Here is a 14,644-nt window from a genome sequence, read left to right as displayed (position 1 = left end):
CAGCAGCGACCTTGTATACCCCCCCCCCCCCCAAAGACAATTTTGGAATATTTGACGGCAGCAAACACGTTTTCCTGCTATTGCAGCCGTTGAACAAAGCAACTTCAAAGTGGTCTAATATAGCCTAATTAAGGTGGCTGACTCGGAATTCCAATCAATCGTTTACAGTCCTCGAAGACGGGACCGTTAGGAGTAAATTTTGAAAATTTAACTGTCGCAAACGCGTTTTCCTGCTATTTCAGCCGGTGAACAAAGCAACTTCAAAGTGGTCGAATATATATTATAGCCTTATTAAGGTGGCTGACTCGAATTCCAATCAATCGTTTACAGTCAACGAAGACGGGGCCGTTGGGAGAAAATTTTGAAAATGTAACTGCCGCAAACGCGTTTTCCTGTTATTCCAGTCTGTGAATACAGCAACTTCAATTTGGTCCAATATAGCCTACCTGGCTGACCCGAATTCCAAACAACCAATCAATCGTCGCGCGGTATATGGAGGCCTCACCCTCCCGGAGAACAATTTGAAAATTTAATCACCGTAAATGCGTTTTCTGCTATTCTAGCCCGTGTAAGCAACTCCAAAAGTATCCAATGGTTTTGTAACTGAAATCCCACTCTGAATTCTAACCATCCAATCAGACTGTTGCATCTGCATTCACAAATAATAATCGATGCCTGAAAAATGTCGCACAAAGTAGAGTGGCTCCAGACAAAATGTTTTAATCCATAGTCAATTCAGTACAAATTCGTGATATTCAATTACAAGAAAAGTAAAGTTAGTGTTTTATTAGGGCTCGATGACAGTTAGGGAAGCAAAACTAGAAATGCCCGAAAAATTTCGGATTTATAGACAGCGGCGCCGGTTTTCTTTGAGAGGCGAATGACCCGCCAAGAACATTTTGGAATATTTGACGGTCGCAAACGCGTTTTACTGCTAGTTTCCTCTGCTGCTTTCCGGCCCGATGCCAGTTTTTCCGGCAATACCTATTTTCGGGCAATACCGTTTTTTCGGGCATACCTATCATAAGAGAGCTTCGGGCATATTTTCGGGCATATGCAGTGGACAAGAAAAAGTGTGGATCTCATAGAAATAAGTTAGTTATATTTTTTCTCTAAACGTTAATAGCAAAAAAAGGTCGTCGAATTTTTCATTGCCCGAAAATAAATTTTTGGGGGGGCATATGCCCCCCTGCCCCCCCCCCCCGGCTCCTACGCCTATGAATTGATTTAAATGCTTCATTTGGTATCAAAGTTTGGTGGAATATACCTGCGTTTCCAATATAAAATGGATTGCCTCGTACAAGACGAGTGAAACAGAAAAACATCGTAAGTGGAGGAATAGCCCACGGGCCCTATCTATTATTGGCAAACGATCATCGTTAGTGGAGGAATAGCCAACGGTCCCTACCTATTGGCAGGGCCCGTGAGAAGGGCGGGGGGGGGGCAGCTGGGACACTTGTCCAGGGGCCCGGAGCCTAGAGGGGCCCGGAGGTATGCCAAGCAATGTTGTTTTTTTTAAAAATTTGTATAAATTAATAAGAAAAATGCACTGTTACTTAAACATACATTATGCAAGAGCTAAATCTGTCTATTGCAGGTCTTTCTTTAGGCCTGAAATGTTATCTAATTTATTAATTAGACATTAATTAACCCATCCAGACCATGATCAACTCTAGATGGCATCGCTAGCCTGCGATCTTTAGTGGGTTACGAGCCGATTTACTGCATAAGTTTCCTTCACGATTTAACGATTAAATGGATAATCGAGACTATGCTGTTTATCGTACTGACTTTAGTAATGATGATCAAGGCTAGCCGGAAATTTCAACCGCTCAGTCCTCGGGTCGTAGTGGATCAATTTGAATGAAATTTTCAAAAAATTGCCTTTACATTATCTAGTTGTTAACTTTTATAGTGAGAACTGCCAACTCGTTATCGAATCTCCATAATGTATCTTTAATCGTAAAGAAAATCGGTGATTTTTCTGAATATGGGTACCCAGTGGCGTTGGTAGGGTTAGAATCGGATTATGTAAGTTCACTTCGCGCAATGGGGCCACGGGACGTCCTCGTTACTTTTGACGTTCTCGTCACCGTCAGGGTAACCGGGCCCCAGCAGGTAATCGGAGCCTAGTCCAGGCCTGCAGAACGCTACAATGATGGGTTAGGGTTAGCTACTATGATGGTGCGTGCGCCTGTGATCTAGCGAAACTGAAAGCGAAATTTTTGCCTATCTCAGTTTCTGTGTTTTAACCAAGTGACCTCCAGTGACTCCAGATAACTTGAGACCACATATCGTTCAAAAATTTTCGAGCCCGGATAACACGCCGCCCCTCAACAAGTCGCTTATCCCAGGACCCGGGCAGCCTTGTCGAGGGCCTTGCTTATTGGCAAATGATTATCGTGAGTGGAACAATAGCCCACGGCCCCTATCGATTGGCAAACGATCATCGTTAGTGGAGGAATAACCCACAGCCCCTACCTGTTGACAAACGATCGTCGTTAGTGAAGGAATAGAAAACGGAGAACAACAGGTAGGTGGTGGTAGTGATGCTGTTGCAGAATACCGACGCTTTAGCTTTGGTACTCTTCTTAAGGAAAATATGACTTCAAAATAACTTTTTTTCTGTTTTCTTTCTGGTTTTTTTTCTATCGATTACAACTTCACATACATGTATTTAAAATGATTAATTAACACTATGCAAATTAACGTTCACACAAAAGTTGAAATAAAAAACTATTACTAGTACACCAAATTCTGTATGATAATCAAGACAATCTGACAGACTATTCAACAAGAGGAGTCGATTAAACTATGACAAAATATACTCGCCATTCACAAATTGTTCAAATTGGCCCTTTAAACAATTCTATTAATCTGATTAAACTAAATTTAAATGCGAAAGTGTTCGACATGCATGTTCATGTACAAACTTGTGCACAACCAATCTCTGGACTTGTTATGTAGCCTTTGCAACCAAAGGGAAAGAACTACAAGCAAATGTGACACCCTTTGGCTAACACCCGCTAAGAATGACCATAATATTAATAGCACAAATCACAATCATCTGATATATAAAAGGAAATGTGTTGCCAATGTCGATATTCTGTTACGCTCGGTCAAAACGTATCGATAGGCCCCGATTCATTCATGTCTGTTTACTTCTTGATCCCTTCGTCTCAAAATGGCAAAGCTAAATCTAGCAAAAAAAAAAAAATGTAAATTAAAACACCCTTCTTCAATTGTCGACCAAAGAAATGGCCAAACGGGGGAGACAAGGGTTAGCGAGAGAAATGTAGTCCGAGTTATAAATAGACAATTTTTTCCTTAATTTTTTTCTCCCCACTTCCTGCAATTTTTGGTTGACTTTTTGGTCTAGAATTGGAGAAAAGGGATCAAATTTGCAATTTCATAGCAGTTTTGGGTAATACTGATGATATTAGAGCGGAGGCATAGGGGGTGTAAAGTGTCTTTCTGCAGAGCAATCATTGTGTCGGAAGTAAGATTTTCACCCCAGTCAACTTCAAATCCCCGTAGCAAAAAATCTAAACGGTCAACCCCCTACAAAATTATGATGAGGAGATTGCCAAATGTAGTCCCCATAGTGCCTATAAAGATGGGAACCAACGGAATGTTGAGCAAAAAGCTACAACCTGTGATGTTACATCCTTTTAACATTGAAGTCAATGGGCAAATAATTGCTTGTTCGAGTCCATAGACGGAGATACCGATTACCTCCCTTCAATGTTGATTTTAAGACTGCGTCGTTTACTGGTCTAATACAAAAATATATTTTATGTAAACATATATACATTACTCTTTAGATAACTATTATTTGATTTGATGCATACTTTACATACGGAACGTTTGATCAATTCAATGAACGAGATCAGTTTAAAGAGGTATAAACATGACAAAGCCTCTAGATATATTACTGCTATGATTTAGTGACGACGCACCAAACCGACCGGAATTAGAAATACAGATTCAGATGAATGAGACCCTTTATGATTCTATAAATTATCGAAAAGTAAACAGCACCTCCCTGAGGAGACTGGTCATTAGCCGACAATTGGAAGGGACAACCTTAAAGGAATTAAAACCAAGATTGCTTATTATTTACAGGTAACTTCCTCCATTCCAACTAAATTAGTAAAGAATACAAGTGCCTGTTAGTGTCTGATTTAGATTGCAAATAGTGCGAGTGGTATTCTACATGTATTATACGTTTTACTTAGGAATATCATAAACCCGTGTAGCGTCCTATACTTATCTAACAAAATAAAGATGGATGGATTCACTATTGAAATATTGCTTGAGCTTTATCTATATTAAAAACGAAAGAAATATTCTGTGATCTATCTGATTTGTCGCCTCACAGAAAGTCATATTTGTGTTCTCGAACCCCAGCACCCCATACATAAAATAACATATTTAAACAAAATACCACATAAAATTACATATTTAAACCATACACCACATAAATTAACATATATGTTAAAGACAATCATATCAAATCACCTATTCAAACAAAGACATGATAAAACTACTTAAAATCACAAAAAAATAACCTATTGCAATCAAAACAATCACATAAAATAACCTAATTAAACAAACATAATAACATAAAAACATATTTAATTAAAATGGTCATCTAAAGGGAAGATAGACAGAAACAAACATTTAGCCAGTTAACCATATCATAATATTACCCGAGTGTGCACTCAATTTTAGGTGAGAGAGGGGGGGGGGGCATAGAAACTCTATACTATTGTTACAGATAGAAACAAACATTTAACCAGTTTTAGAGAATGTTAACCATAGCATAATATTACCCGAGTATGCACTCAAATTTAAGAGTGAGAGAGAGAGAGAGTGTGTTAACTCCGCCCATACACGCTAGGTCATTTCGGGAATGGTATGTGTTAATATGTGCACGTATAGGGGGTCCATAGAAACCCTATACTATTGTTACTGATATATTTTTGTTCTGAAAAAACACAACATGTATATAGATTAGAACACAAATCACTTGTATCTCATCAGTGGATTGGCAGATTGGTCAGACACTTAGAAGATAATTCCATACTAAATCTAATTTGACTTGGTTACATAATGCGCTGTGTTGTGAAATTAATCTCGAACATATAGATAGAGGAAATAGAAAATGATTATGGACTTGTTACTTTTAAATATACCCGCTAACAACAACACAGTCTAGTATCCACACTAAAAACAAATTGAGAATGTAAACTGGAGCCTTAACTAATCACAACAGACATAACATCACTATTTACAGTACTCTTCTTAATATGCACTGACGGAGACGACCTAACTGGGCGGGATTTCTTCGCCAAAGCGTAACGTATTCTGTCCCAGAACAATTTGTCGTCTGCTTTAATAAATGTCATCGTCTGGAGACATCGACGGAAATCTGCTTCGACGTCTGTTAAAGTAACGTCTTCCAAGAGAATAATTACCATATGCTTTCGCTTCTCTAGCAGACTCTGGTGAAGCGCGGTACGGAATTCCAAAACACACCACTCACTTTGTAGAAAATGTCTAGAGACGACCAAAATAGTATGACGACTATTTTCCACACTTGATATAATGTTATCGGAAATATACGAACCGACTTCAAAATCTCGATGATGTAGGCAAAGCTTGAAATTGAAATCCGATTCTTCAACTTCCAGACCCGGTGCCAAAGTTTTCAGAACCCATTCAGTATCCGCACTACTGTAGCTAATAAAGGCGTCGAACTTTTTGTGCGCGTTGTCTTCCTTTGGTTGACATGGAAGAATGATATTTAAGCGTGTAAAGAATATTATACGAATATCTTTACGATATCTTGTTATCAATACAATAATAATCAGTAGTATTATTACAACTGTTGATAGAGTTGCAATCTGTGCAACGTAAATTGAAACATCCGCATCACAAAGAATACTTTTGTTAAGTTCTGATATTTTTCGCCCTGCAAGTCTTGGAGGCTGAACGCACTTTATATCCCACAGATATTCATAGTCCGCCCGAAGTCCCGCGGCTACAGGACCGTCATTTTGCAGTAGAAATTGGTTAAAGTAAGTAATTTCGTTACACTCACACTTAAATGGATTATTTCTGATATCAATTAAGGCGGATTTTAATAGTGATAAAGACTTGATTTCCGTTTCACTTAAAGACTGTATATTATTATACTGAAGGTTTATATAACCAGTAGGTGTCGTACCGTACCCCACGTCCTTAAAATGGAATCTAGATAGATCGTTATGAGACAAATCAAGTTTTTCTAGCTTTGGGAACTCTTTGCGCCAATCAACAAGTTCGTTGGGAATATCTGTGTGACCAGTATTAGTATAGTTTATTACTTTCAGATTGGGGAAATATAAATTGTCAGTCAGCATTGGTAATTCAAACTTGGACAATTCATTTGTATCCGAGAGCTCATAAATTTCTGCTGCTTTGTATCTGCAAGTGTTGGACGGGTCGTGGGTAGATCTGTAGGCTGATAATTGTATATCACTTACAGATGCTACACTAACATTGCGTGCTATGTAAGTTCTCAAATTTAAAGGCCCACACTTGTATTCTGCTGAAATCTCACTGAAGTTTACGGAGATTTGCATTGATTCTTTAAAATCTATTTCTATATTTGTATCTACTATTTCAACATGCTTAAGCTTGTCCGGTATCCTTTTAATAATTTCAGTGTCAAACACCTCTATGAAAAATTCCCGAACCAGACAGCCTAAGACAAATAATCGTACAAGATTAAATGAACGAAAGGGCCACGGCAGTTTAATAACGCCACCTTCTGAGCAAGTTATGGATAAAGAAATAGTGGAAGAATTTGGCTTTAACTTAGACCATTCTCTAAATTTTGTAAATTCAAACACACTATTTTTATCGACACTACAAATAACCGTATAATTCTGTTTCTTTGAGTTTATATCGCACATCTTTTGTATCTGTGAAGTATAATTGCCATCACTGAAAATTTGATCACTTAAATTGTTTCTGTCATTGTTGCCAGATATATTGTGGCCCAAGGACTCTTTTATTGGCGGTGTCTTACAAACTATACACCCGCAAATAAAAGTGAATCCAAATACGACAGAAATTATCTTCAGGACCATCGTACTTCTGGTAAACAAGAGATCGGGTTATTTATATCGCACACTTTGTTTTCTATCTCTGAAATGTATTTAGTACCACTCAAAGAATGATTACTTAAAATGCTATTATCAATATTCCCCGATAGGATTTCTTCAATGCGTCTATTTGCAGCTAGGTTGCCTGGGTTATCGTTTGTTGGTAGTAGTGTCCCGGCAACTATGTATCCACAAATTAGAACCAGTCCAAACACGACAGAAGCTGCCTTTAGGAACATCTTGTTTCCAGTAAAATATCTGTAATCGAAAGGGTTAGTATTATTTGCCTTTACTTATCTAAAATAGATTCAAACATAATATCTTATCAGTAACTAATGCTCTAGAACTACATAATATTTGCTTATAAGCATTGCAAATTGGAAGTTGAGATGATTTTAGCCAACCAATAATAGTATCATAAGAAAGGGGGTTCCCCATGACAAGTTTTCCTGTTCGCGACGAAAAAATGATTACAATCACTTTACAATGGTCACGTGCTCAGTGCAAGGGTGGGGCAGGGTGGGAGAGCGGCCTTTACATCTACTATGTTCTAATAGTCGAGGTCCATTTACGTGCATGCCAATGAGTACACAGGTTTTCATCCAATATGAAAAAATGGAATGGCGTTAACATGGAAAAATGTCGCCGTTCGGTGTCGATCCAGGGTTGGATTCGAACCCGAGACATTATAGTTCATATAAGTAAGACTACAGCGGTCATAGACATACATGATCCCGTGGGATTAGAAGGACTGTATAGATTTTGCCCAAATTTTATATAGAATATTAACCGAAAATGGTATACCCGGGAGTATATAACATGGGTGTTAGTAGTCACTCACGTGCCCATCAATATCTAAACGGTTTGCATAAATAGTCCCGTTTTCTGGTTCAGTAGTTTATAATGTATTCTGCTACCCCCCCCCCCTCCCCCATCATATAGCCATTCCCCCTAGCTTTGCTTCAGGCATTTCTCCCCAGGCCTTACATATGAATGAAAAAGGTTGAAGCTCAGTCAGAAAATTTCCGATTATTGCTCGAACGCACACTTACACCATTTATCAAGTAATTATAGACATAAATTTTAACAAAGGTTAGACGGTATTTTCTAGAGCGTTCACACAGTAGGGCAGTCTGAAAATCACTACCCAAAATTACATATATTTAAAGGGGCATTAGGTAGGATTAGATAAAGAGCTAACAGTTCTCGCTTTATATATAATAGTTGCAATGTAAATATGCTGAAAATTTCATTCAAATTGCTTCACTGTGAACCTAGATATTAGCGATTCAATTACTACCGTTGTTACGATAATAAATAAAGTCTCGATTATCCAATACGCGGTTATTTCATCCACAACAAAATTTAGATAAGATTTAAGACCTAAATAAAGGCCTGCAATAGGCAGATTTAGCTCTCGTGTAATGCATCTTTAATCATCTTACTGATATAAACGATGTAGAAATATTAAAATGATCAGATCGATCTTAGATACGAAACTATCAGATACTCATGAGAAAATAAACACAATGAACCATACAAAAAGTAAATGTATTATTATAAAATATACAATACAGGAACAAAGCACAGATGGATAAGCATGCATACATTTACATCCTAAATGGCAGGACAGAACAAGAAGTATTCCTAACAGACACACACGCAGATACAACCAATTACAGTTGGTTATATAATTATACCACATGGACAATCAGTTATTTCCTCGTTCAAGCAAGATCATTAAGGTATGGATTGCAATTTTGTTAATAGATATGTCATCGGCTGACCAAAATAAACCACGACAACATAACATAACTATTAAAACTACCCGACAATTATATCGCAATAACAATTAGAATAACCATTGAAATATAAACATTTAAAGAGCACATCGCAATATGATAGCTTTCAATATTGTCTGGTATTAAAGTCATTTTATATCTCTAATTGAATAAAATAAATTCGTGACTAAGGCAAAAGTGGTCATGCAATTTGACTTAATGCAGAAGCACATTATGTTTACTTTTATTTTGGAATTAAAACCAGAAAAAATGATAATACAATTAAAGCTGATACAACTATGTGACAGTTTATTGACTCTCTTCTTTTAAACAGATAGGAGTAGTCTTCAAAGGTCGGGATTTCTTCGCCAAAGCGTAACGTATCCTGTCCCAGAACAAAATGTCGTCTGTTTTGATATATGTCATCGTCTGAAGACATCGACGGAAATCTGCTTCGATATCTGTTAAAGTAACATCTTCAAGGAGAATAATTACCATGTGCTGTGACTTCTCTAACAAACTTTGGCGAAGAGCCGTACGAAATTCCATAACACACCACTCACTTTCTAGAAAGTGTTTGGAGATTACCAAAACAGTATGGCGACTGTTTTCCACACTAGATATAATATTATCGCAAATATACGAACCGACTTCGAAATCTCGATGATGTAGGCAAAGCTTGAAATTGAAACCTGATTCTTCAACTTCCAGACCCGGTGCCAGAGTTTTCAGAACCCATTCAGTATCCGCACTACTGTAGCTAATAAAGGCGTCGAACTTTTTGTGTGCGTTGTCTTCTTTTGGTTGACATGGAAGAATGATATTTAAGCGTGTAAAGAATATTATACGAATATCTTTACGATATCTTGTTATCAATACAATAATAATCAGTAGTATTATTACAACTGTTGATAGAGTTGCAATCTGTGCAACGTAAATTGAAACATCCGCATCACAAAGAATACTTTTGTTAAGTTCTGATATTTTTCGCCCTGCAAGTCTTGGAGGCTGAACGCACTTTATATCCCACAGATATTCATAGTCCGCCCGAAGTCCCGCGGCTACAGGACCGTCATTTTGCAGTAGAAATTGGTTAAAGTAAGTAATTTCGTTACACTCACACTTAAATGGATTATTTCTGATATCAATTAAGGCGGATTCTAATAGTGATAAAGACTCGATTTCCGTTTCACTTAAAGACTGTATATTATTATACTGAAGGTTTATATAACCAGTAGGTGTCGTACCGTACCCCACGTCCTTAAAATGGAATCTAGATAGATCGTTATGAGACAAATCAAGTTTTTCTAGCTTTGGGAACTCTTTGCGCCAATCAACAAGTTCGTTGGGAATATCCTTGTAGCCAGTATTGGTATAGTTTAATAATTTCAGATTAGGGAAATACGAATTGCCAACCAGCATTGATAATTCAAACGGGGAAATTCCATTAGTATTTGATTGTTCATAAGTCTCCGTTGCTTTGTAATTGCATGTGTGTGTCGGGTCGTTATTAGCTCTTACGGCCTGTTGTCGTGCCGTTTCTAGACTGTCATCATAATGATAAGAATAGTCTGGTAATGGCATCTCACCAACAATTGACATAGTAACATTGCGCCATATGTATGTTCGAACATTTATAGGTCCGCATTCGTATTCTGGAGAAATGTCACTGAAGTTTAAGGATATTTGCATTGTATCTACAAAATCTATTTCGATATTTGTATCTACTATTTCAACATGGCTAAGCTTGACTGGTATCGATTTAATAGTCTCAAAGTCAAACATTTCTGAAAAAAATTCTTGAACCCGACAACCTGATACAGATAAGTATTCTAGATTAAGTGAAAGGAAGGGCCATGGCAGTTTAATAACACCGCCGGCTACGCAAGTGACGGATAAAGAAATAGTCGAAGAATTTGGCATTAACTTTGACCAGTCTCTAAAGGTTGTAAACTCAAACACGCCATTATTATCGACATTGCAAATAACACTATAATTCTGATTCTTTGAGACTATATCGCACAAATTGTCACCTAAAATGCTAATATCAATGTTCTCGGATGTATTGCTGACCTGGATATTTTCATTGTTTACATCTGCGACTGGGTTGTCTGCGGTATCGTTTAATGGTAGTGGCGTCCCAACAACTATGTATCCGCAAACAAGAACTAATCCAAACACGAAAGAAGCTGTCTTTAGGACCATTCTGTTTCTAGTAAAATGTGTATACTGTGAGGTGTCGGAAGCGAATGCGCTGGCATTATTTCCCTTTATGGCACTGGCGTTTTTACAGATCTAAAATAGATTCAAACATAATATCTTATAAGTTAAAGTTTTGTTATACTGTAGAATTGCTTGTTTATGTGGATGGTAAATAGAAGAATTTGACACCTTTGTCTTCTAGAGTTGTTCAATTATTCGGCAACCCCTTTGATATGTTGTAGTAGTTGCCTTAAATAATTTGAAAGAAGAGAAGAGGTTAGCTTGTCCTAATCTCATTTAAGATTCATATACGTTACAATTCTGATGAGCGAGAAATGGGGTTTAACGTCCACTCGACACAAGCTAGGTCATCTCGGGACTAACATATGGTTCAATTTTATTTCAATAATGTTCTTGCGCGTAGGGGTCTTTAACAGTGTGAGGAAACCGGAGAACCCGGAGAAAACCCACGAGGTTGGACAGGCGACCCTACTCATTGTCACGTGCATCAGGGGAATCGAAACCACGCCAGTTGACTCAATGACAGGCCTTATGATACAGTAATCAATATAGAATAAACTCACAGCGCTCGTCGATAAATGTGGCACACATTTAATTATTAACCCTAAATTCTAATCGGAATGCCCCAGAAACAATATGGAGACACAGGTCCTGGGGTAATTGCCCAAGGGCCATTTATGAATATTTTCACACAATAACATATGGCACATATTTTTTAACTGATCAATGCTGTGATTATGAGATCGCTTAAAAATACAACGCTAAAGTATAGGTCTAATGCAACATCGACTCTGCATCTAAGTTATTTCTCAAAATAAAATCAACACCAACGGCTTATTCTATAGAGCAATCTGCGTTAATACAGAAATGAATTACAACAACGGGACCGTTACCCAATTCATCAATTAATGACAAAGATGATTGCATTTGAAACGAGAGAAAGAAAAAAAAACATGAGCAAACATATTTATCATAGCTAGACGTGACTGATGAATTAAGAATAATATTTGAATAAAAACAATTTATAAGCATACAAGTACCACATAACTGAATGCGTAAATGCAGTTTCTTTGTTCTCTATTACACGCAAGATCAACATATTCACCATGTTCGGTAACCGGATATTGAAATGACTCCATTAGCATCAATGTAATGAAACTTTCTACCGTTCGGCCCCCGTCCTGTTTGTCAGAATATATCACGGAGATTATTTACACACCATACTATACATTACGAAGTAAAACCTACATCCTGTATGTATATTAGTCACATCCTTCAACTGTGTTGCCTTTAAAATATACTGTCATGTCACACTGATTCACCCACATTTCTCCAAGTACCAATAACCGGCTTTAAACTGCATAATTTATAAATCATTCACTTAAAGGAGCTAAATCGCTATAATTATATAGTATTTGGCACCTAGAAATGGACATAAATGTGTCGCAACGCATATAATAATGTAATATGAATGTATATAAACTGATTTACATTCAGTCGTTTCTGTTTTTTACTGTAATTTCTCATCAGTTAATGTTCGGCGAAGTACCCGAAGAGTGCAAATTTAATGGCAATCTTTAGCGTCTCGTTATTTCAGTCTACACAGGTAGCATTCACCTGTGGGATATGTTTAGCATTCGTGTGCCAATTTTAAAATTGTCATTTTGTCTTAAATAGTTGATATCAGAAGCCCATCTTTTCAGGGTTAGATAACAGCATCATGTTGATTTAAATTGACCAATAAGTCTTGTTTGCAATGTCGAAGACTGTCGATGATATTGAGTTAAAGACTTACCCCCTTTAAGATGTATTTCCGAGTGAACAGAAGTCACGATGCGTCAACGGAAGAAGAATAAATTATCTTAATTGTTAGACAAAGATACACCCCGTTAGTACTTGAATAACTACAGAGTTGAATAAATTATTCGGATCCTCCGAAGATAGACACATAACATTTAAATAAAAATACTTAGTCTGTCGAAACCAAATTTAAATGCTATTATTAGTATAGAGGTAGTCCCATCACTAATCAAAAAGGTTTAGATCCTTTAAATCAATAATCAACCCAACCGCCAATTAAGAGCCCTAAAGTTTAGACCGTCAATTCCAATCAATAAAGTTCCAACCGTCAACTCAGAGTTACAATCAATAAAGTTCCGACCCAATCACTAACGTTCCAACAGTCAATTCGGAGTCCCAATCAGTCAAGTCCCAACAGTCAATTCGGAGTCCCAATCAGTCAAGTCCCAACCGTCAATTCAAAGTTCCAACCGCCAATTCAGTATCGGATATAAGTGTAATTTCATCATTTCGATGAATAAGAAAGATGGGACTTGGACTGTAGAAATACGTACACTACGACTACAGGTTTAGGTCTACAACTTTCTTACAACGTTAAACTCCAATTCATTTCATTTCATTTATTAAGGAATGGTCGATATACCATTTTGTTTGAACATTTTAATATTACAAGGACTGTGTCAAATACAATGCATGGGTTCCTCTCCCTCCTTCGTCTTCTTTAGCGATTTTGTATTCTATTGTGGTGTCACTTCGTACAAATAATTATGTATTCAAAATACAAGCAACTGTCCCGTATGACACAACTAAAAACCTCCATCAAATCAAAACAACCCTTACACTTTCTATAGCAAGCAACAAAGATAAACTATCGGGAAATAAAGTGGGTTGATTTAGTATAAAACCATTACTTAATTATACAAATAACATAAATTGAAAATATAACATCGAAGAAGAAACTTACTTTACTAGGCACACCCTTTCTTATTCATTGAACTTCCTTGCTTGACGTAAGTGATTTTACTTGCAGCAGGTGGAGTTTTAATGTAAACAATATTTGGGATGCGGTTGACCCAAACAACGTCTAAATGTAGGACACCATATCAGCCAATGAAAATTCGCGATGCTTCTGGTGTCATGCTGTCATTGAGAAATACAGAAACCGATATGTGTGTGTGTATATATATATATAAAGAGAGAGAGAGAGAGAGAGAGAGAGAGAGAGAGAGTTTAACGTCCACTCAACCCAAACAATATCATTTCGGAGAAATGAGGTTTAACGTCCACTCAACACAAACAATATCATTTCGGGACTAACATATGGTTCAATTTTTATTTCATTAAATCGCTTGCGTGGCATGAAACCGGAGGACCCGGAGAAAAACCACGAGGTTGGACAGGCGACCCTGCGACCCTAATCCCTGTCATGTACAAGCGGGGAATCGAAACCACGCCACTTGACTCAATGACAGGCCTTATCATGCAACGGGCACGCGTTAACCATTCGGACACCCGAAGCAGGATTATTAAGTAGATACTTTCTCTGTACTTTTCCAGTTCATTATATGTCGTTTGGACTTAGACGAAGAGTCAGTTGTGAAATCTTTTAGATGGCCATATATGTAATTATTTAAAGATACATCGGCAAATGGCCTGTTGGTCAAAATAATAACTTGACGTGAATTT

General features: G+C 37.3%; 1 protein-coding gene across 2 annotated transcripts; it reads right to left on the bottom strand.

Annotated features, from left to right (window-relative positions):
* Nucleotides 1–1,492: 1,492 nt before the first annotated feature.
* LOC126816814 (toll-like receptor 2 type-2) lies at nt 1,493–14,057 on the bottom strand. Of its 2 annotated transcripts, none has more exons than XM_050543556.2 (2): nt 13,923–14,020; nt 1,493–7,412 (listed from the first exon to the last, which is right to left on the bottom strand). In XM_050543556.2, the coding sequence occupies exon 2, from the start codon at nt 7,137–7,139 to the stop codon at nt 5,262–5,264; it is 1,878 nt and encodes a 625-aa protein (XP_050399513.2). In that variant the 5' UTR covers nt 7,140–7,412; nt 13,923–14,020; the 3' UTR covers nt 1,493–5,261. The 2 variants fall into 2 exon arrangements, with proteins under 2 accessions (XP_050399513.2, XP_050399512.2); XM_050543555.2 differs by lacking the exon at nt 1,493–7,412 and adding an exon at nt 8,692–11,230 and having other exon boundaries at nt 13,923–14,057.
* Between the last annotated feature and the right edge of the window lie 587 nt (nt 14,058–14,644).

The sequence above is a fragment of the Patella vulgata genome, chromosome 3 (assembly GCF_932274485.2).
Source record: "Patella vulgata chromosome 3, xgPatVulg1.2, whole genome shotgun sequence".
Taxonomy (NCBI): domain Eukaryota; kingdom Metazoa; phylum Mollusca; class Gastropoda; family Patellidae; genus Patella; species Patella vulgata.
The sequence above is the reverse complement of the archived record's forward strand: the minus strand, read 5'-3'. Positions and strand labels throughout refer to the sequence as shown.

Bases quoted from the DNA above. Each gene is read 5' to 3' on its own strand.
- LOC126816814 (XM_050543555.2), bottom strand. From the start codon at position 11,140: ATGGTCCTAAAGACAGCTTCTTTCGTGTTTGGATTAGTTCTTGTTTGC.